A 24896-nucleotide genomic window follows, 5' to 3' on the forward strand; every position below is an offset into this window, starting at 1 on the left:
TGAAGTACATTTAGGTTTTGTTGGATGAGGGATGAGACGATCCAATACAAAATGAATGCATGAATTACTGTTTCTAGGTTCCTGACAGATAAAAATATGTTTTGATAGATTTTTACATGTTTTAATTTTGATAAAAACCTGATTGGACAACATAATTAATATGCTGTTTGAGGTTGGGGTGGTTATCAAACATAATACCAAGGTTTCTGCAAGATCAAGTTGGGAGGAAAATTAATTCTGGGATTCTGAGTCTGGACCTATGATGATAATCTGACTTTAACTGTAGGAAGTTGGACACCATCCAGTTATTGATATCTGCCATGCAAGCATTTAGGTTGTTTAAATGATAGTGTCCTTAGTGTCAAAGGAGAGTAGAATGAGTGTCTCAGTATAGAAATGGTAAGACTATTCAGTATTGATCTGGAGTCAGTGGATCACATAACATGAAAGCTATTGAAAAAAAGATGAGTTATAAAATATTCATGTGTCATCCAGTGCAGTGATACAATTCGATCACATGACATGGGAGCTATTGAAAATAATATATGTAAAATAAATTAATTACTCATTAGCAATCAAAATATGTGTGCTTCATGAGACCAATTCAGTAAAACTTTTAAATCATAATGTTCACTTCTATGGGCAAGTCAGCAGGAAGGTATTAAAAAAGAAAAATGGTTTTGTGTTAAACTGTAATTTATTGATGGCACTTTAGAGGATGAAACTGAGTAAGAAAAAAGCTGAACAAGAGATGCAGCAGCAGCAGCAGCAGCCAATAGGCCTGTTATATATTTGGATGCGTGCCAAATGGATAAATAAAACGAAGAAAAAACTAACTCCTACAATGGGCAATCGACTTTTTTAGCCTGCGCGCAATCCATCCCAAAGTGGTCAAACAGCCTTTTGGCTTGTTTAACTTGCGGAAAAAGACAATACCTGATACGCCTGTAGGGCTGTGGCAGGTAGACCAGCGAGGAGGGAGGCAAGTAGGAGCTTGCAGTCTTTTTTAACTGCGTATGCTGTAGAACAAAAACATGTAAGAGCTTAAAGGGTAGTTTTCTTATGTAACCGCAGACAGGACACAGACGCACAGGTGAGGAAGAGGATTCTTTGACTATGAAAAATTATGCTGACGCCGTTGCCTTTCTGGGACAGTGGGGACGTTTCCAGCAAATGGTCTTCTTCCTGCTCTGTGCTAGTATTATGCCAAATGGATTCGGTGCGTTCACCCTTGTCTTTGTGAATGATATACCAACCCATCACTGCCTGATTCCTGATGTCAACCTTTCCCGAGATTGGCGTAGTGCTATAATCCCCGTACAGGTGAGTGCAGGCTGTTCCATATTTGCATTCAAACCAAATCCGGTTTTGGTCCTTATGCAAAGCCAAAATCCAAATGCATCAGTTGATGTGCCCTGCGCTCCTTGGCAGAGGCTGGGAGGGTCAGACCGACCACATCTTCAACTCTCTTATAAAATGTAAAATTTGGATTAAAAAGCGTCACTTTAATATTCAGATCGTTTCCTTTGAATAACAAAATGTTTTAATGAACCCTTTTTAATTTGCATACATTTCTAATCCGCAATTATAAAAGGCCTCCTAAACGATACTATGCTAGGTGGAAGCCAAATAGTTTAGAACCAATATGAAGCTTATTATTTACACATGACTTCAACTGCTTGTCTATGAGTCAAACACATGCAGTCAAACAAAATATGATCTAAGTATGTAGTATAATTTAAGAAAGTATGTCATCAAGTATGTCTCTCCTTGTTTTAGGTGTGTTGGATCTTGATTGAGTGGCTTTAAGCTGAATGGCCACATTCCAGGACAATAGTTGTATGCATGGCTACTGTCTAAAAACCAGCCTTGCATTTCAGTTTTAACAAACTTTCTCACACAGTGTTGTGCCATTTTAAAATGCAGGGTTAAGTTCACTCACAACAACAACATAACATTTGTGATTGCCATGAAATATGAGCCTATGCCCAACACAACACAGTCACAGACAGTACACCTGAAACTTTGCAAAAGAGTCTTTGTGATATTACTACTGTACAGTTTTGCCTGAATATTTTTTAATACTATATTTCATATTTTGTATGACCTTGCTGTAAGTGATCTCCTCATAGAGGCTCTTCATAGAGTGATATAGCTCATTACAGGAGATAAATGGAAAGGTGCAGGTACTGTAATCAGCACCATATAGTCCAAAGCCCACTGAGGCTTCACAGTTTTAACACATGCACAGAATGGCCCCATAGAGAGATAGGTTCACTGAAAAAGAAATGTTAATTATAGTGTTTGTGCCATTGTGACTGTGAGGTGGTGAATGGGAAACAGGAGCGGAGCAAATGCAGCAGATACAGGCTGGATGTGGTCCGAAATCTTTCTGCTCAGGGATTCATTCCTGGTAAGGACGTCAACCTCACTGACCTGGAGCAGGAGAAATGCGTGGACGGGTGGAACTACAGCACTGCCATCTACCAATCTACCATAGTCTCTGAGGTGAGTGAGAGTTTGTCTGCCTTGCCTTCCTCATCACCGTGGTCTGTGTATCTGTTTTGGAGACTTTGTTTCTTCTTCATCTATAGGTGTCTTAATGAAAGCTTACTGACTTGACATGTGCCTCTCTTCCTATGTGTGTGTAGCATGTTTTTTTTAATGTTCTGCAGGCTGTTTTTGTTAAGGCAGGGTTTCCAAACTGTTACACCTTCTTACAAATAAATATGGCCGTAGAGTGAGGTCTGTGGTTGGTAGGTTTGAATAAAAAAAAGACTGTAGTTTGTATTTTTTTAACACCTGCAGCACCATTTAGGGTGGTTTCTTTCTAGGATAACTTTGGGTTGCGTCCAATACAGATAAGACCCACAGTGAGGTTAAACCTGTTCTGTGGAAACCTGGAAGAGGGCAGTTTGGGTTAATCAAGACTGGTGGTGAATCTGTGTCAGTTAGGAAAAGCAAAGTTCTGTGTGCCTGTGGCCTCAGCGACCTAGGCACTGATTGACATAGTGTGTACTTTTTATTCGTGAGTTTTTAGAAGAATAGAATAGAATAGAATAGAATGCCTTTATTGTCATTATACAAAGTACAATGAGATTTGAAGCTTCGCCATGAAGTGCACACATTAAATAGACATAAAATAGTCATTAAATAGACATAAAATGGACATTAAAATAGACATAAAATAGACATTAAGAAAATTATGTACAGTAAAGGTGAAATGAGGTAGGGAAAATAAGTGACTGTAGTGGTTAGCAGCACGTGGTCGAGGTAGCCATGACATTTTTAGTGCAAGTATGCTGTAATAATAGTGCAAAGGTATATGTCTGAGAGCATATTGATATGCAAATGGCAGTGTTAAGACATATTGTAGTGCAGTAGTTTTAGCTTATTAAGTCTCAAATTTCCACCACAGAAGTACACATTCCATGTATTGTATTTTCATTTTACTATCTCTTATTTTTATTCATGTTATCAGGTAGGTTTTATTTTCCATCTTATGTTACGTCAATGTTCTTTTCATGATTTTATGTTCTTTTTCATGTGAAGCATTTGATGCATGTAATTTCTGTTGTTGTATAGCATTTGATGAGTTGCATTTCTTCTATGAAAGATGCTATACAAATAAAGTTATTATGAATATTATTATATGATGATCTTACAGAGATGTTATGGTTATATATATACCTCTAGATAGCCCATCAGACTAGCAAACAACCCTCGGATGGAAACAAGTTCAAGAGTTCTAGGAATACAATGTATTCTACAACAGGGTCACAGTGACATTACTATCAAATTGAATTGAGAACAAACATTGACCCATTAGTTTGAAAAAAACATTTGTAACATATATAATATCAATATACAAGAAATACATCAAATGATCACTATACTGTATAAATCTCTCTCACAGTTGTAGACTGCCAAACATAAGGGAGAAGGAGATACTCAGTGTTGTCAATGTGATATTATTATCAAACACTGCCCTCAAATTGTGAAGCTGGTCATAGATTTCCAGTTTTCATTAACTACATCAGTAACTATCATTAAATGTACAGTCTCTAAAATACAGTGTGCTGTGCAGTGGTTCACTAGTTGCACAACAAAATAGAGTTTGACTGCATGTTTAAAGTGCTTGCCTTAGTTATCCAACCTGTATTTTTTTCCACACCGCTGACATTTCTGACATGTGATTTGCATAGCCTTGATTATCTATCAGTTGTGGTACTTGCACTGTGGTACTTGAAACACACAAAATAAGCTCCACAGATTTAACAAAATATGTCATTACATGGTCAGGACACTGATTGGAAAATGATGCTGAAGGTGCTATTCCCTATCGAGGCATACTTCCCTTGTAAACAAAATATTTTTAGCAATTTTGTTTAAAGGATACTTGTAGCCTACCTTTTTTTCCTTTTTAACATCTGATCTGATGGAGAATTCAGTCAATGCCACTTTGAGACCTGTTTAAATACAGTACAGTGCTCTGTCATTGAGCAGAGACGTTGGAAGGTCAGAAAGTATTGAGAAGTGAAGTAACACATTGTTAATTTAATATTTAGTATATTAACAAAACAAACATGTATAATAACACCAGCCTCATCCTTTAAGCTAATCAGACCAGACCCTAGAATAGGTGCCATTTAGCAGCAGTGGAGCACATAGCAAATGCATTGCATCAATATGGACATCCTCAGGTCCACGTATTTCATTGTTCAGCTGTTAATGCATGGATTTGTTCCAGTTTGACCTGGTGTGCAGTGAGCAGTGGAAGCAGCCATTTACCTCCACTGTTTTCTTCCTGGGTGTTCTTTGTGGATGCTTCTTCTCAGGACAGCTTGCTGACAGGTACTGATAAAAAGAGCTCAATGTGGTTTATATACAACATATGCAGTGCTTGAAAAGATACTTTTAAACCTGTGGTTCTTTTTATACACTATATACTGTGTGCAACTTTTTTTTCCCCAGGATGGCGAAGTCATGCCCCGCCCTACTCTGCCTCTGATTGGCTTACCCCAATATTCTTACCCTAGTCTTACCAATCTCCTTCCTAAACCTGGAAAAACAAATTTGGCTTACTTTACAATAGTTACTGATTAGTTTCTGACTTACTATTGATACTGAACACTACACCACTTATTAAAGGTCTTGTTGTCTCCAACTTTAAACAGTAAATTCATTTGATTCTTATACTTATATATCTTGTCTGTATATCTTTATACAGACTGTGAAAGATAATCATTCTTTTGTGGAGATGTTAACATTGCATTGAACATCTGGGCCTTCTGTGTTATAGTCGAATAGTATATACAATGCCATTGAATATGGTCCTATATTTAAGCCCACTATAAATAATACTTAGCTATTTTAGTATAATAATTTTAAAGTTCAATTAGTTCTTATGGGATGAGCACATCTGTGGGTCAGACCTCCAACCATGGCCCTTTATTTTCAGTGTACTGTATCTATTTCAGTAGCACAAAAAGTTTTTTTTCCTACAATTTTTTTCTTGATTCATTTAATGGTTCAACTTCTTTCAACAGATTTGGGAGGAAACCTGTTCTCTTCGCAACTATCACAGTCCAGACAGTATTTACCTTCATTCAAGTCTTCTCCTCTTCATGGATTATGTACACCATCCTCCTCTACATCAATGGTTTGGGACAGATGTCCAACTTTGTAGCTGCTTTAGTGCTAGGTACATCTGAACGTCTCATTCTCCTATTAATGACAGTTTTTGAATACATGCAGATAGTGTAGATACAGTTGGTCAAAAATACTGTACATGTCTACCTGCCTTTCACTTTTTCACATGTCCCTCCATTTTTATGTCTTTCTCTGTCTCTGCAGGCGCTGAGACCTTCACTGGCAATGTGCGGGTCCTGTACTCATCTATGGGTACAATGTTAGGCTTTTCTGCTGGCTACATGATCCTGCCTTTGTTAGCTTACTTTTTAAGGGACTGGAAATCACTGCAGTTGGCTTTGTCTGTGCCTTGCCTGGTCTACATCCCCTTCTGGTGGTGGGTTGTACTCATTTAAAGAACACTCACATTGTTAAAATTACTCAAACTGTTTAGCTTGCTCTGAATTATTATACATTTCATGTTGTTTGTCTCTTACCAGGAGAGTTTAGTGGTTTGTCAAAATGAAAAATGATCAAGTTGAAACCAAGGAGTAAATACTTGAGTGTTTGAGTAATGGTAGACTGACTTGCAGACTTACAAATTTAAGGCTGCACCTTTTTTTGTTTTCAAGAGTTTTTCAAAAAATGTCATCATGCTTTTACATACAAATGTCAAACTCGTGAATTAATGAATCTATAGCCATGTTATCTGTATCCATCAATATTATGACTTAATTCTATTATTCTGGACATTTAAGCCCCTTTCATCATATCTAAACCTCTCTGTCTCTCTCTCTCTCTCTCTCTCTCTCTCTCTCTCTCTCTCTCTCTCTCTCTCTCTCTCTCTGTCTGTCTGTCTGTCTGTCTGTCTGTCTGTCTGTCTGTCTGTCTGTCTGTCTGTCTGTCTGTCTGTCTGTCTGTCTCTCTCTCTCTCTCTCTCTCTCTCTTTCTCTTTCTCTCTCTGTTGGTTACTGAGGCAGGTTCATCCCAGAGTCTCCTCGGTGGCTTCTCTCTCAGGGTAGAGTGGAGGAGGCTGAGGCCATAGTGAAAAAGGCTGCTAAGCTTAATAAAGTTCAGGCTCCACCAGTCATCTTTGAAGATTACAGCGTAAGTTGACTTTGACTTAAATAGTGCTGGACTTTAGTTGACTTTGAGTTGAGTGAAAACATATGCTAACAGAAATAATAAACAACATACTCCTGTGTGACACTCATGTTTGAAGGAAGTTTCCAGAGAGACAGTATGCAATTAAGTCCCATCCACCCCAGAGGGGAAAACAATTAATTGCTCTCCTTTGACATTGTATTGCGTGCCTCCTTGTCACTTTAGTCTGCTAGCAAACAACAGAAGAACACCCTAAAAGCTGTTGTGCAGTGGGATACATTACCATCAAGGCAAATAACTCAGAACTAAGTTTTATAAGCTGCTAAACCAGAAATCTTAACCTTCAAGAAGACAAAAGTGGATAACATTACAGGGGTGTGTGTTGTGCAGTAAAAGAGACAGACCCAACCAAACCTGCACAGACAGCCTGCAGCTCAAAAATCTCATAAAAATAACACATAGCTATACCTGGATAGGCTGCTGGTCACAGAGAGCACACATGAAAGTAAGAACAGAGCAGCTGTTTAATTGAAAGGTGTGATCAGCTGAAATGCTAACTGTAAACAGAGTTAGCTATTACTTGTAGCTAGCTACAGACAATAGCTCTTGGTTTCATATTACAGTATGGCACTGATTGTTTGTCCCTCCGGTGGACGTGTTGTTGAGAATAATACATTGCACTCTGTCCCTAATGTTTTAATACAGATGCCTGTTGCTGGCATGCACTAATCTTCTATCACTATCAGGTTTCTTGTATTTGGTGTAAAGTACCCAGCACAGACTGGATTATATTTTATTCTAGATAATAGACAAAAGTTCATACCTGTTTTTTGGTGGATGTTAATTTTGACACATATAAATTAAAAGTAAGTACAGAATATTCTCAGGCTAGTTTTTAGAATATATAGGGCATGATGAGAATTGAAGATTTAAAAGACACACAAAAACAGAGTAACAGAATAAGAATGATGTTTTGTATTGTATTGCAGGTCAATAAGACAAAGACTAAGGAAAACTACAATGTCCTCGACCTGATGAGGATCAGCAGCATCAGAATCACAACACTAATTCTCTGCTTTGTGTCGTGAGTACAGAGCCCTTCAATCTTCATAAGCTCACAATGAACATTTCTGCATTATTAACAGTTACTACGGTGACCAGGCTACCACATCACACTGCAACTTACAAAAATGCGAGCACAAAAAAAAACAAAACGCTGCATCCAGCAACAACAGAAACACTGCGAACAATGAAAAAAGAAAATACAAATGCTGCTGTCCAAATTTTGTAGTACATTGAATTAATTTAAAATCAAAACCAAAACTAAAGCTAAGGTATGTTTCTTCCTCCATGTTTTTAGTTGAAATGTACTCTAAAACATATCTTTATGTGGAGAGGTGTTATCAATACTTGCACACACTTCTAGCCTACTACCCCTCTGGTACTGAGGCTCCAAGCCAGCCTTTAAGCAAGCCTACTCACAGGCTAGCAAGGTCACAATACCAGTATTACTTGAATCCAAGAGCACTATTACTTCCTGTTGACTGGGAGGGATCAATATCTTGGGATCAAGAAGACTCATTGCAATTAGTTTATTAGATCTTATTGATCTTTTTTGACAGGCATGAAGTAAGGAAAGTGCTGGTAATAATAGTGTCAATAAGTGGTATCCCTATGCACTCTGTATCTTTGTCCTGCCCAGGTTCACAATGATTACTGGATACTATTGCCTGTCCTTCAACACATCCCAACTCCATACCGATCCTTATATCAGCTGTTTCATCTCAGCTGCTGTGGAGGTGCCAGCATACATTTCCAGCTGGCTGGCACTGCGTTACGTTCCACGACGACTATCTGTCATCGCTACCTGCCTCCTTGGAGCAGTGTCATTGTTCTTCATTCAGATGGTACCTCAAAGTAAGCAGAAGAAATATGCTCAGAATTACAAGAGATAGATACTACTCTGACGTAATAAGCAAAGATTAAATTGTGAGTGAATTCTGCTAATTCAAACAGTTTTTTGGTGTAAAGCTGCAAAATTCTAATAAATAGATTTTTACTTTCTATGATCTATAAGTAGTCACATTAACTTATTGTGACTTGATCATTTTTAATGCTGAGCAACATAAAGTCATGATACATCCTGCATCAGTTCTAATTATAATTAAATTATTAAATTATTATGAGTCATTCATTAGTTATGGGTTACTTAAACATGAGTTTTGTAATGTAGATGCATGTGTAAAGATCTCCAAACATTGAATTACATGCAGCCATGATTCATCAAGTGCTGAAAACCTTATCAGGGTTTTTATGTACTTCCGTTCTGTTCAGTTCAAAAACAAACAATTTCATTTTCCATTAGGCTTATCAAATCTTTCTCTTGCACTGGAGATGGCGGGTAAATATTTTATCACCACTGGTGCGTCAATGATGTTTACCTACACAGCAGAGCTTTACCCGACAGTGCTCAGGAACACAGCGACAGGTTTATGCACCACTGTGTCCAGAATGGGAAGCTGCATTACACCTTTTTTGTTGGACATGGGTGAGTAAACTAGGTTTAGATAATAATTCTCCTGAATGTATGCATTCTTTAAATGCACATTTAAAGAAGGCTGAGAGCTTTCCCCATTTTAATTCTCACCTCTCCTTGTACAGGTACATACTTTAAGCCTCTGCCATATATTACAATGGGGACTCTGTCTGTCGCATCTGCCTTTGCTACTCTCTTCCTTCCAGAGAGTTTTGGACGACCTTTACCTGAAACTATTGAACATATGTCTCAAAGAAGAAGGTGGGTTTCTAAAAAATAAGTTTTTTTTGTCTTTATCTCCTGTGTCAAATTCATGATTATATATATGAAAGCACAATATAATGTAAGTCCAACATTCAATGTAGAAAAAATGGCTATCTTCATGGAGACAGATTTTATTTAATAATTAGTGTTTCCCACTAGGCATTTATGTTTAAACTAATAATATTAAGCTGATAAATGAAGATGGGATATTATAAGAGGACATATTAGTAAATGAACATTTAAAAAAGAAAGCCTGTAAACAAATGATTGTACAATTTTACTTAAAAATGTTGTTATTTACTAGTTGTCCTACATGCTCAACACTAAAAGAAATAATGTTTTGTTTATTTGTTTGTTTCTGTTTGTCTTTTCTCAACACGACAGGATAAAGTGTCCATGCGTCACTAGAAAAGAAGTCCCAGTACCTGTGGCATTCTTGGACAGTTGACTATGATTATCTAGTGACTACATATAGGTGAGACGTAAGTGTAGAGATGTAGAGTAGTGTTACTATTATTTACATACATTGTTAGAAGTTCAATACATTTTTCATTAAAGGTTTAGTGGTTGTTGTTTTTTAAAAATACATTAATGTTACGTTATTTTTCTCATTGAGGTGTAAATTGAGAAATATTATATGTGAGCATTTCCAACAACAACAAAAAAGTTTGATTAGGATAAGGATTTATTCTCTTAGTCAGTTGTTCTGTGTCCGAATATACAGATATGAATCATATTAAATGACAAAAGTTAATACAAAATATTAATTACAAGGTGCTATTTTAAAAATGTGCTATTTAAAAAATAAAATGCAAGCTCAGGACTGTGGCGGACTGAAACTGTCAAAATCAAAATAAATGAATGACTCAATAAATACATGAATATGCCATTAATTCAGCAAAAATAATATTTAAAAAACGTAGTTATGAATTAATTGATCAAATGTGACTGTGATATAATCCCTTTGCTTTCTCTAAACTGACCTCAGAGCGAAGAACAGATCCGACTTCATATCATTGTTTTCTGTCTCTGTTTTAATTATTGTTTTTTAAAGATGTCAATGTATTGAGAGTATGGAACTATTTATTGAGTTCATGTTTTCCATGGGTCCTCATTTTAAGAATAACGCACAGGAGGGTACGATGGAGAATTGGGATCAGGCAAAAAAAAGAAAAGAAAAAAAAAGTCTGGCACAAGAAAAAAAAGCCAGGCAAAAAACCCAAAAAAAAACACCACTTCAGAAAATCGCCTTCACACTCCAGCTGCTGGCAGTCAGTCGCTCGCTCTACTAACTTGGGTTGATTTTGTGGTACTGTGGTGAGGTTCCGCAGTAAGTTGATTTCATTCTCTTTTTTTTTTCCTGGCTTTTTTTTTTTTTTTTTTTTTGCCTGGCCTTTTTTTTGCCTGTTCAGTATCTTTTTTTAATTTGCTGCTATATATATATATTTTTTATTTAACTTTATTTTGCTGTTGCTGTTTTTTTTTCTTTCAAGCACTTTTTAGAAAAGTGCTTTACAAATTAATTCTAATATTTACAAACATGACTAGATGTCTAGAATCACAAAAGTTATTACAGTTCTTCATAAGGGGGACATGAGTGTCTTTAACAATTATCATGTCAACCTTTTGGTATCACAAGAGGAAAAATCTTGGGACCACCAAAGTACTAAGACAGATGTAAGAAGACAGTAAATAGACCAGTGGTAACAGAAGAAAAGGATTCTGGGACACCGAGTATAGTGGGGACATTTCCAGGACCGCTGTGGTGTCTGGACAGAGACGCTTATCTAACAATTAGAAAGAGGGTAACCAATGATTTCCAGCTTCGAGACACTTAACTAAGGTCAGACCTGATGTCACAAGACATAGTTGCAAGCTGTAAACGGACAAATGATAACAGGGAAACAAAAGGATTATGGGACTGTGGAGGATTTTAATGACACCACAGTGTCCCTGTGGCAATAGGGACGTTTCCAGCAATCTACTTCATGCTATGTGTCAGCATCTTGCCCAACACATTCAGTGCTTTCCCTCGTTTTCCTGACTGACATTCCTAGTCACCACTCTCTGCTTCCTGAGATTAACTTGTCCCAAGATTGGGCAATGCTGTCATGTCAGAAGAAATACTTCAGATGCTTTACACAGCTGCCTGAAAAAAAGGTAGAGTTTCAGCTTTCCCACCTTGTTTTCAAACAATAAATTCCTATTTTTCTCTATTATTCTGACTTAATCATCACTTTTTACATGTTCATAATTAAGACATTGTACAGTTTTACCGTGATGTGGGCTCAGAATTTTAAAGCTTTGTGAGTTCAGCCTTCTACAGTATAAATACAATACTATGACTGAATGCCAAACATTTTCATTGTAACTTCTAGCATAATTATTTCAGTGTGATTGCCATGAAATATGAGCCTAGACTATAATTCCCACTGTAGATCTGAACAATTAACAGCACTGATAAGATGTTACAGCACAGTCGTAAACAGTGCAACTCAAACTTTGAAATGATATTACTGCAGTTTTGCCCAATTACTTATTTTATATTTTCTATAATCTATATATTTTGCTTCATTTGCTGTACATTAACCCTGCTGTAAGGGATCTCCTCATAGAGGCTGATAAAGCAATATAGCACATTCCAGGGTTATACATGAAAGTAAAAGAAAATGTACTGTAATTGGCACCATATAGTCCAAAGCCCAAAAATGTTGATTATAGTGTTTTGTGCAATTGTGACTGTGAGGTGGTGAAAGGGAAAATGGAGTGGAGCAGATGCAAATACAGGTTGGATGTAGTCCGAAATCTCGGCTTAGGGATACTAGATGTGTGTACTCATCGACGTATAGCACTGACATCTACGAATCTACGATAGTCTCTGAGGTGTGTGTTTGCATGTACAAGAGTGTTTGTTGGTCTAGTTTAAGCTGTAGTAGTGGTCGTAGTATCAGGAAAGGTACAAGTAATTGTACTATTGCCATCTTGTACTGGTACTGTACAAGTATAAGATGTTACACTGACTACCCCTCAAAGACAGTGAAGACCTCCCCTGGCTCTGTGTCTTTGTCTGTCACCAACTTAATAAGCAGTGATGTGGTGCTAAAAGTCCATCTGTGAGTTTGTTTTTCTGCCCCCTGGTGGCTAAAGTAATTATGGAAATAAATTCTGGATCCTTTTTTTTCAGAATAGCTGTCAGACTGGTACTGAGAACACCAATTTACCATGATAAGATTTACAGATCATTTGGAAAAATTACTTGTTTACCTTTTCTTTAGCTTTATCAACTTCAATTACAGTTCTTTTAGTGACAATGTAAAATAATATCCTCATACTTCCCATTGGTTGCTATATCAAGGCAGAATGGAGGAAGCAAAAGCTGTAGTGAGAGATGCTAGGAAGAACAAAGTTGAAGCTCTACAGGAAATCATTGATGATTGCAATGTAAGTTGGCTTTAACTTACACCATGTAGAACCAGGCACAGTTCAGCTCAAATACATCATCAGTACAATTTATGCACAAGGAACATGAATGTCTCTACAAAATGTCATAATAACTGATTAAATTGATAATAAAAGACCAAAATGTGAGCCTGCTAGTGGTGTTAGTATGATTAATAAATCATATTGAAGATATGGAAATGGCCATGAAATTTAACTTAAGAAAGAGAGGTAAAATTAGGAGATCACCAAAGTTTTTAGGATTCATCCAAGAGTTGATGCCTGTGAAAAAGTCACTCTAGTTGTTGTGATAATTCACTCTAGACCAGAGTGGTGCCCCAACAGACCAAATGATTGACTGACATTGGCATCACACACTGCTGGCAAGGCCAAAAACATAAGATTTTGTGTCTTGTAGATGCACTCTAAACTGCACGACTGTAGTTCAAGTAAATGTTAATTGTTAAAAAGTAGTTAATAATTAAAGTTAAATAAAACAAACCCGGGCAGAAGAAAAAGAAACACAAGTGACAATGTCAACGGGATGGAAGCCAGTTAAGTGTTTAAGTCTTTGTGTTATTCAGTAACATCACTGTGTAAAACATCACACTTATTTACTACCTTTGAGTAGCTGACCTGTTAACGGTTTCAAATGTCGTGCAGCAGTTAGCTCTGCCAACTCACAAGAAGGTCCTACGCATAAGGGTTTCTCCCAAAAATGTAAAAAATAGTGTAAATGTGCAGTCTGTTTGAATGTGTTAACCCTGTGATAGACTGGTGAACTGTCCAAGGCCATGCAAATATCTTCTGCCATCTGTATCTGTGTCTTCTGAGGTTCAGGTATTGAACAGTCCCAGAACACATATGGTGAAAGTAAGCATAAAAAATGAATTTTACTGACAGATTAAACAGCTATTTCGATACATTGCTTCTCAGCTTTTTGATTCCTCTGACATCATGTGAAGTATCTTGTAACAGCTTAATATCTAATATTTCCTCTATTAAGAAATTATATGGAAACTTAAACCCTCATGTTATTGTATTAATTTTGTTATACTGCCTTATAGTCAGAAGTACACTGTAAGACTTTATGTTCTCAGCTTCCTGTGTGAAAATGTTCCTAACAAATACTGTGGTGAACTGTGTAAGAATGGCATTGCATCCTGATGCCGGCCCTTTCCCCTCCACCAACATTAAAGCTGGATTTTTGTCTCCACCTTCTGGCAGTGAGAGTAAAGTTGGGTGCTCAGCTGTGATTACCCGACACAAGCATGCAGCATGCTCCCCAAATGACATGCACACAGAGAGGGTCGGTAAAAATTATATGTTGACTTTCCACTGGCCCAAAAATATATTTTTTGGCAGTCCACCGGGCCATCGGGATTTGACCCAGTATGCCAGATGGCCAGCACACCACTGGCTGTAACCTCCTGTTGCAGCTTTAAAACGGTTGATAAATTGTTTCAGCATCACACAACCAATGCAAAATTACAATCAGAATTTGATGAATTTGGTCTTAAAACAACTGGAAACTCAAAAAGAGCTGCAAAATAAATGGCCAAAAACTCTGTATATTGTGAAATACTGAGATATGAATTTGGCAGTCAGCATTGTGTGAACTTGTTTGGCAAGGACTTGAATCTAAATTATAACTTTAACTTTTCTTTACTCATTAATGAATTTATCAAAGACCAAATTACATTCTGCATGTTTGTTTATCTCACCAGTATAAAATGTCCATGTATCACTAAAAGTGAATGCTCAACCTGTGTTGCTTTTCAACTCTGACTATGTGGCAAATTATTTACAATAATCAATAACAAAACAATATTGCTACTGAGTGTCATTACTATAAAAAAAAAATGTATAATTTTATTTTTTAATCAGTGCTGGTGTATTTGTATTACATTATGACCTCTGTTTAAAGAGTGAAATTAAAAGACTTGACTTATACATACACTGTGTACTTGAAATGAGTGTAAGCTAACTAAACAACACAATACAAATGGTGTATAACCATAAACAATGTAGATTTTTAAAATGATATATTCTACTCAAGTTTCACAAAGCCATTAGTAACAAAATGACTGCTAGGACAGGAGGATGACTTTTCTGGTCCCCTATATGCATATTATCTTGAATCACAAACAATATTAACAAGGAACTGTTCATATGTAACAGCACATGTAGTTATTTGTTCTGATTAATTTCAGAATATTATAACTTTTGTTAAAACAGTGAACAACAGTATTAACACTAATAATTGGTACAATCAGTTTACAGTATTGTGTTGCTAATACAGAAGAACCATAACTCCAGTTTTATGGATGAGTGTATCTACTTGAACTTGTGTTTTAAGACACCATGATATTGTTGAATAATTGTTATGTTCCTTGGTCCTGTTGTAGTCTATAAAAAACATATTTCATAATTTCAAAATCTATCAAGAAAATAATCATCATTCATTTACTGTAGTTCTGACAAATGTCCATTTAGCAGAAAAGAGCACAGAGGCTTGATGTTAGTCCATTTCTTCCCCTCAGACAGTTATAAGCACAGCTCCTTGTTCAAAGGACATCCGAAGACTTCCTTTCCGTAGCATTTTCTTCTTCTGTAGCGTCGGTGAGTCTATAAGGTTTCTTCTTATGACATCTAGATGAAAAAAAACAATTGGCACGGTTACAGAAATGACTCAAGGGTCTTGCTGTTGAACCCTGTTCTTAAACATACTGTAGGTGAGCAAGGTGGCAACTGAGAACATCACTGTGACCAAAATAAGGTGGAGAGCATTTTGAAATATATGTGCATCTGATGTCCTGTCTATTTTTAAATATACAGTATATAGGTGGTGCCGATGACAACCATTGGTTAACAAATGCTTGCCCCTAACTTTAATATTGTTGAAATTACAGCAGGTATTATGTCTACAACATCTATTGAGTGCTATACTTTATTGTATTGCAACATACTTTTTTATCAGCTAGATCTTCACACTTCAGCCGTTTACTACTTTTTTTATTGCATTGCATATTTTTAAGAAGTCTGAGGATTGCTAGCATAAAGCTATAATTTCTTCATCTGTATAATGTTCACATGGGTTTTATTATAGTGTGTTGTACATGTTGTCCTTATTATGTCTGACTGCTTTGTACAGGGCACTAAAGTACGCCAAAATGCTGTGTGAGTAAGCCAAAGGGCAGATGAGTCTCGATGAGCTAAATGTTTGGACTCTGAAGTCTGAAGTTACTTATTGAGCAGGTAAGTAACCTCTGATCTTTTTAGGGTCAATTGTAGTGAACTGTAAAATGGTCAAAGGGCGGATGTATTTCTGCTTGAAGTATGTATGTAACACAAGTTAATCATTTAAAATCGGGCACTTTTTCTTGTTTACGTCTTTGCATTTGTTTTATCCTGCAAAACTCTTGGGATTTTATCACAAGTCTAAAGCTAAGACAAAACTAAACTGAACTGAAAAGCTGTCTAAACTATATCACATATTAAACAAGAATTCCAATAACTAAAAATGTTTTTTTAAAGCTTTACACGTGAGGCTAAATCAAGATCATAATCCCTAATGCCAATAGAAAAAAGAACTACCAAACCCAGATTAACAACTAACTCAAACCTAAGTTAAAATCATCGTAAAAATGAACAAACCACCCAAATCTATAATAACCAAGGTTTCTAGGAAATCATGACAGGGAAGTGTATTGTTACCCAGGGAATGGCTGCATGTGAGTGATGGTGTCAGGCAGAGGCATTCCATGGCTTTCGGGCAGCAGGAGACTCAGCAACCCCGACGCAACTGTAAGACTTCCCATGAGGATGTAAGGCAGTGAAATGGAATAGCTTCCTGTGGCAACACATCAAAGGAGCAGACAGTGAGAAACAGCTTTGGCAAGAGCAGAACCGTAGAGCCGTTAAAAAACAACAAGACAAAAGGTGGAAAGACTGTTAAAGAAGTTATTTGATGTTGCTGCTTCACCATTTTCAGTTTAGCCCACTAAATCTAAATGAATTATTTTTTACATTTTAACACAAGGGATTGGTATTTTCAGTGCTGTTCTATCTGATCTGATTACTAATCAACTTTCATGCTTTCTTATGAGTGTCTTTTTGTGTTATTTCTATAGAAGCACCAGCCTCTTGTTAGCCTCTTGTTTCTAATTACGTAGAAGTAGAAAGAAGTATGTTAGATAAGTACAAACAACTCTGATTTTGTACATGATAACTTTTTACTTTGATTATTTACAAAAAAAATATCAAAAGTGAGAAAAAAACATTCAATGGCACATTTGGTACCACTGCTGCCTGACAGAAAAAACATCCTGGTGGGCCAGCTGGTGGGGGTTTCTCTGTTCTCCCTGTGTTTGCAGTCCAAAGACAAAGCAGGTTAGTTGAACTGGAGAGTATAAATTGCCCTTAAGTGTGGTTGCAAGTGTGAGTGCGTGTCCAAGCATGCATTAGCCTCTTTTTTCTCTTCTCTCTCCCTGAAAAGGGTAAGTGGTTTAGATAACAGAAGGACGTTTCACTAATTTTAGTTCATTCATGTAGTATGTTGAGAACGTCAAAATATGCAGGGGGGTAGTGGCATGATGCTTTGTAACTTCAAGAGAAGGAGGTTTAAGTCCATAAAATCGAAGAGAAAAGTGGTGACTGTTTCAGTTCTCTGGTCGTGTACAAACAGGAAGATGAAGATAGAGAAATTGTTGTGTCTGTACTGTGAAATGAAATTCAGCAGAACTGGGACATGAACCTACTGGACTTACTTACTAGACAGACAGAGATAAGAGCATCCTTACTTAAGTAAATGAAGTATGGGGCAATGATGCTGCCTATTCTGGAGGCCATGGAGCAGGCACCCACAGCTGTATTCCTCAGTACAGTTGGGTAGAGTTCTGCTGAGTAGGCGTACACAATAGCGAAAGCTGTCGTCACTGCAAACTTCCCCAACATCTCAAGTGTTGTGGCAAGAGGAATCAGGTCTAGAGGGAGCATGGCATTAAATTGTTAGATCACATGTGAGCAGTTAATTAAGGATGAATATTCCAAATTCTTGGTTCAATGTCTGTATCTGTGTGCATGGGAGCATACGATATAATGATAATACTGTGTATACTGAATTACATGACTTACATAAAAGTACAAATGAGCAAATGGCAGAAATCAAAGCTATAGGAATCCAGGGTTTACAAAATTGTCTATTTGAAGTTTCATACTTGCTGGTATGAGCTGAATGAGGAGTAGAAACAATCCTCCCATGAAGAGAGTGGCGAAGAGAGTCAGTCGCCTGGAACACCAGCGAAACAGTAGCCAGGACAAAGTGTAAGCTGGCATCTCTACCAAAGCCGACAGGAAACAGTTGAAGTATGCGCTACCATACAGGTTTGACGTGTTCAAGGAAAGAGCAAAGTAGCCGATCGTCAAGATGTTCCTGTTGGGATAATTGTTAAGCATAAATACCAAACTACAGTGTGTTTATTTTCCTGTGTTGGCCATTGGTATGAAGCTGCAGTGTAGTCAGTGTGTGTTTATGATACTGTTAGTTTATCAGTGTTTGTAGTCAAGAAGTCAGAATAGTGTAGATGACAAATATGTATGAAGTGTTGTTTTACCTTATTGATACTAATCTAAATCTGGTGATTTTGTCAGTTCTTTTATTTATCAGCATGTGCTTCCTGACATTAATTAGGGAATAGTGCAATATGAGCTTTGGTGCTTTGGTGGGGAAAAACATGCTTGCCATTAGCAGTTTGTGTCTTGACAAAAACACAGCAGTATGCAATCACAGACAATTAGGACATCAACAAAACACATATCTTGGGGATGGAGACTAAAAAGTGTTATCTGGGTGCAGAGGAAGAGCCTTGTTTAATTAATAATGAAATGTTATTGCAAGAAGAAGCTGAAATGTCAATATGAGAAGGATTTATAAGCATTTAATTCTACTAAGTGAATCAAAACTTTGTTGTAGTGACAGGCATTGCAATAGACAAATATTTGGCATCCTTGATTTTTTTTTATTTATTTTTTTTATTGCATAGTTGAGTAGTCCTTCAGCTGTAGCAAAATGACGGGCAAATTAATGTTTATCTACCTTCTATGATTGCAGCTCATAAGAGTGTTTCTAAACTGTTTCTAAATCATGGATGTTTTTTCCTTTTTTGGGGAGAAACCAAAACAAAAATCAAGCTGCATCTGTTTTCAGACTCGGTCATACTGTGCAGTTACATAAAACCGGATTTTGATCTTGGTTGCAGGCTTCACAGCACCCGACAGGTCATTATTTGTTGTTAGTGAAATGGACTGACATGTGGTCGAGGTGATGCATGAAGAGGCTTAAACAGTGTGTGCATGTCGTGTGTGTGCGTGTGTGTGCGTGTGTGTGCGTGTGTGTGCGTGTGTGTGCGTGTGTGTGCGTGTGTTCATATAAGCATTGCAGCATGTGTGTATGTCTGCATGTGTGTGCTTCAGTGTGTGTACTCGTGCGTGGAGGGTCACTGTACTGAATGTAGAGGTCAGATGGGACAGCAGGAACTCACCAGACCAGCCACAGCGTGACAGAGATCCAGCGAATGTTACTTGAACGCAGCAGGTCACAGATGTTGTGGGCCTTCTTCCTGTCAAATTGAAGTTCTTTCTGTGGAGCAGCAGAGCACGTGGAACAACAAACACTTAACAAGCAGAGCCATCAGACTAGAATTAATTTCATTAGAGAGAAGCTTTTGAATGCATGTGCACGTGTCCACATGTAAGTATGGTACCCACCAGGACATCAGGATCAGGGTGAATAGAGGCACAATCTCATATGTTTGTAACAATTACGAAGCTTTTTTCACTATACTATTAATTCATTTATCAGTGTTGCACTACAAGCTGAGCTACCATAATATATTTGTGGGATATTTTGGATTTTTACAGCTGTATATAGAAAAAAACAAGAATGTATCCTAAAGCAGAATAATATGTTGGTTAAAATAGAATAAAACAACCAACCACACCATAAACCACAGGTTAGACATAGGGGAGGACAACAACACCATCTCCTTCAGTCTGCTGCCAGTGTGAATTCAATTTATTTGACTAGGTTCCTATAAACCTTTAGAACATGCATACATAAAACATTTTTAAAAATCAAGTTATAATCTACAGTAATTCAGTAATCCCAAATCTTTTTTCCACAACTGATAGTCTACTGAATCTATCACCTGCTCTAAGTCTTCATAATAACTCATCAAATACAAAGAATTTGCTTAGTTTTCAAAGAAAAAAAAAGTTTCTATTAGTGCCATTGTAATTGTTCAAACTCCCTGCCCGTGGACCTCCATTTATTACATCTTCTTTTGATTCGATGTCAGAAGATGCCACGAGTGAGGTAATTAACTAGCCTGGATAAACCCATGCTCTCTTTCCAGCAACATTCCACTTCGCTCAGAAGTGGTAGGATCTGGTGTTAGCCAGGCTAGTAATTAACAGGATGAAGTCTTCAACTCATGCTCTAAACCCCATCCCAACCAAGTTGTTTAAATCCTGTTTCCACACTCACAATAACAAGTATAATAAACTCCTCTATTAAGCATATTCTATACAATACCTATTTCTAATCTACTTGATAGGGAACCTTTAGAGAAAATTATTTTTATCAACTACTTGTTCATCTAACCAACAACATTATTTTTAGAAAAATTCTAATCTTGTTATCGAGCAAACCACAGCACATAGGCAGCCCTACTGAAAGTTGTAAATGACCTGAGAATTATTGTGGATGCAAACAATGTGACTGTCCTTCTCTCAGACCTGTGCAGTATTCAATACAGTCAACCACAACATTTTTAATTGACAGACTTGAGAATTGGGTGGGTCTATCTGGCCGTGCCTTCGCTTGGTTTCAGTCAGTTGAGACAGTTTTTTATCAGCTTGGGTGCTTACGTATCAGAGACTACAGAGAGACTATATATTGAATATGGTTTTCCTCAAGGAAGCATTGTTGAGGAATACAATCCTTCCCCATAATTTGTAATTTGTAACACAAATACTGCCATTAGCTAAAATGTAAGCTATACTGACTGTAAGCTATGTAAACAGAAATCTCAACCACCCCCATTCAAGTTTGACATCCTGTACATTACTATATTATAACTATACTGTACACTTACATTTGGTTACCACAGCAGTCAGACAAATGTCCCCAAGCCAGGAAATCAGTGAGAAAGACATAGAAGGAGCTCACCTGCAAAGGAGCAAAGATGACCTGTGGAGGCTCAATTTTGTTCTTCTTCGCAGCATCTTTCAGTATGGCCTCAGCCTCTTCTACTCTTCCATGAGAGAGCAGCCACCGAGGAGACTCTGGTACGTACCTGCCTCATTACACGTCAGAGTGGGCAGAGAGAGAGAGAGAGAGAGAGTCAGAAGTTCAATCCTCTGCAACAAAGGCATAGCAAAAGTAATACTGAGGTTTTTCTTCGTTATTTTGTTTTTCAGCATGGGTTAATGCTAAATTGAGAGCTTCCATTAAGATAAAACCTACTCAATACTAGCTGCAAAGCTTTAATGACGTCTTCATAGAGTGATACTCTGGTTATATACTGGTTATTAAACTGGCCATACATAGTGACCCCAATGGATGGCTGTGTATTTGAAATATTAATTATATTGCAAGAATGATGCTGATTGATCAACAGAGAAAAACGGTGTAAAATGAGACAGATGTGAAGAGATGGGAAAGATCAACATACTGAAGCACTCAGGTTCCCCCTGCCAGCATTATAGAAAATAATTATCAGTTGACAGCAAATATGACAAAACATGTGACATCATCTATCAACAAATAAATGCAAACACAGACACACACATGCAAAGAATCACACACCTACCTACCACCAGAGAGGCACATAGAGGAAACCAGGCAGGGTAAGGCCTAGGAGAAGCATCCGCCAGTCTCTGATGAAGAAAGCAAGCAGCGGCAACAACATGTAGCCCAAAGCAAAGAACAGACTCACACCTGCAGTGGAGTAAATTATCCGCACACGTGGGCCTAATAGCTCAGTTCCTAAGAAGAAGAAATAAAGAGTGATTCAAATTATACAGTCATACAGTCTCAGACATTGAACAAGTTAGCCACTAAATACATTTTAGGCTGTAAAAGAGATTAAAAATACCTAACACAAATGCAGTCACATAGTTGGAGATATGTCCCATCCCCACAATGAAGAACACAGCGCAGAACATGGGCCAGGAAGGAGAAAAGACCTGGATCAGTGTTGCCACTGTTTGGACTGCCATGGTAACAAACAACACTATTTTCCTCCCATACCTAAAAAAAAAAAAAGATATAAAGCACAGATAAGTGACTTTGTTGGCTTGCTTTATATATATATAAAAGTCATTCAAATGTCACCATGAACCTTAAATTTTGACTCCGTGTAAGAGCAGAATACATTTTGCATTGTGTGAAATACGTCACATGTACAGATGACCCTGCACAAAAATGTCACAGTCATTTATTTCTGTGGCTTTGTTGTACTTTTAAAAATGTGTGGTAGATGTGTATATCCAATAAACTTCAAACACTATCTGCTCCCTTAAATGCAATTTAATGAGATGTGCACATTTGGCACTTTTCATTCATTGTTTACTCTGTCCACCACCAAATGGCAGACAAAGTTAGCAAATAACTGTGGGGGGAAGTCACACCATGAGAAGCTAAAAGGCAGCCAGAGATTTTTTCACAGGAACTGGTTTGGCTGGCCAGAAACTGACACCCTCTGGATGACAATGTAGCTCTGTTGCTGTGTAGGTAGGTGATTGCTAGCACATTACCTGAATGATATGATACTATGTATGATGCTTCTCTGTCAGTATATTTTAAAGTCTTCACCATTAAGTATTAATTAATGTAGATTTTAAAACCATTTTGCTACATTTTGACTTGAGATGTGAGCAGGACACACAACACGAGTGTTAACCAGGAAATCTTTTAACATTTTACACAGCTGCTTGAATTTTAATCGGCACATCGCATATTATATCTCTCCTTCATAGTCAGACTACGTGTTTGAAAATGTTCTCCTGCTTTCACCTTGACTTTAAATTTCTACTAAGAGCAAAGGAAAACAGAAAGTTGTTACAAAGTATTTTTTAGCCATACATACTCTACAGCTGACGTGTTTTCTTGTTTACTGACCTGAGTTTCTTAACAATCTTTGGACAAATCAACATTTAAATAATTGAAATAGTGATTAGTTAATAATCTGGTGATTGGCAATATGAAAGACCTGCTGAGATCTAAAAGCGGTGAAAGGACATTCTGAACTTGTCTTGGCACAAGTTGCTAATAGCACACCACATGCATGAACTTAGTTGGCTTTTCATTGGCTTTGGTTTAAAGGATAACACAGTGTGTAGCATATAACTAAAATGAAAGTGCTACTTCTATTTTGAAAAAGTTAAAGTTAATTTTTTGTTCATAACCTGTCAGACAGCTGTCCAGAGGTAAAGGAGCCAGTGAGAACACCAAAGAAGAAGACGGAGGAAGTCAGTGGGTTCTTCCACCTGTCATCACAGACAAGGTCCCACTGTAAAAACACACATGCCTTGTGAATTAGCAACAAGTAAACAAATAGTTGAGATTCCTCCAGTTGCAATGCCTTAGCAAGAACAATTGGCCAAACATGACAAACGTAAAATATCAAACGTCTAACCATATATGAAAAAAGACTAATAGAAATGCAAAACATAATCCTACTACTAATAATAATTATGGCAAAATATACTCCCTCTGTGTAATTTAGTAGAATTTAAAATTTGTAAAAAAAAAAAAAAACTGTTCTGGAGGAGCATTGAAACTCATTTTCTGGTGTTGCACGGATTTTTTAAAGTCTCTTTGTTCTTTCATATATTAAGAATCAATCCAAATATAAAATATTCTTTTAAATCAGTGGGATAAATGTCTATTATTTGCCCTTTTCAAAGAGTAGATCAGCAGTAGAGCTATGTGCCATTACGACCTGAAACATTATTTACAAGCTTCTTAACTTGTCCAGTTGATTTTTTTATGAATGTCAATTTATGAATCATTTCATGTGCACACTTATTTTTGGCCATTATATAGACCTAAGTGAAAAGTAACTAGGCCTATTTGTTCAAGCATACTTCCTGTAGAAGGTAACGCCTGATAAAGTGTCCCTCAGAATTAAGGCAACTGAAGCTTCCTCTAAACTTAACAATAACTCAACAAACCTCAGACACAATGGTAGAAATGTAGACGCTTCGGTCATACTCCCACCCGTCCAAGCAGCTTTCTTTTGGCACATTAGACAGATTAACATCAACACCTGGCAGCATGCCTCTCTCCGAGAAACTCTGTATATCATCAAGTTTATATCTGGAGCACTTGCTGGGCACCAAAGCGCCGCTGTTATTGTCCTCCTCCAGCGGGATGCTGCTGTTCCTCCACTCGGCGGTGAGGTTGATGTGCGCCGGTACGACGCACCGGTGAGGTGGTGTGTCGGCGAGGAACACGATAGACATGCCGGTGTAACCATTGGGGATGGTGCTCAGGCAGAGCAGGAGAAACACCTGCTGCTGAAAACGTCCCCATTCCCCGAGGAAAGCGGTTGCGGCTTCATAGTCGGTCATGTTTGTGGTTGCCGCGCTCCGGGCGCACAGTTTGGCAGAGTTTATAAGGAGGACTGATGTGGCACTTTGGAGAGGTCATTTGAAAGGCTGCAGTTTTGTTTCAGCCACTCAACCATCCCACCCATCCCCCGCTGTATTTGTTTGGCAGAGGTTTCCTATATTAACATCTCTTTAGAGGCACAATCCGTTGTCAAAATGAACCACACATGATTTAAACCTCACTCTCGAAATGATTAACTGGTCTTTTATAATACAGGCTACAGCACATAATAAAATGTAATAAAAT

The 24896-nt window shown here is 37.5% G+C and overlaps 2 protein-coding genes across 2 annotated transcripts; one reads left to right on the forward strand and one right to left on the reverse strand.

Moving 5' to 3' along the window:
• The first annotated feature begins 1116 nt into the window (after positions 1–1116).
• Positions 1117–9983, forward strand: LOC128371813 (organic cation/carnitine transporter 2-like). The gene is made up of 11 exons (XM_053332190.1): positions 1117–1323; positions 2326–2508; positions 4751–4854; positions 5550–5704; positions 5857–6028; positions 6612–6738; positions 7725–7819; positions 8438–8652; positions 9101–9283; positions 9397–9532; positions 9920–9983. The coding sequence occupies exons 1-11, from the start codon at positions 1117–1119 to the stop codon at positions 9981–9983; spliced, it is 1641 nt and encodes a 546-aa protein (XP_053188165.1).
• A 5557-nt stretch (positions 9984–15540) lies between these two features.
• On the reverse strand, positions 15541–24634 carry slc22a21 (solute carrier family 22 member 21). The gene is made up of 10 exons (XM_053332191.1): positions 24212–24634; positions 23444–23547; positions 22132–22286; positions 21851–22022; positions 21204–21330; positions 19516–19613; positions 18193–18407; positions 17776–17958; positions 16691–16826; positions 15541–15625 (listed from the first exon to the last, which is right to left on the reverse strand). The coding sequence occupies exons 1-10, from the start codon at positions 24608–24610 to the stop codon at positions 15541–15543; spliced, it is 1674 nt and encodes a 557-aa protein (XP_053188166.1). The 5' UTR covers positions 24611–24634.
• Positions 24635–24896: the final 262 nt, after the last annotated feature.

This window comes from Scomber japonicus, chromosome 13, assembly GCF_027409825.1.
Source record: "Scomber japonicus isolate fScoJap1 chromosome 13, fScoJap1.pri, whole genome shotgun sequence".
In the NCBI taxonomy this organism is placed as follows: domain Eukaryota; kingdom Metazoa; phylum Chordata; class Actinopteri; order Scombriformes; family Scombridae; genus Scomber; species Scomber japonicus.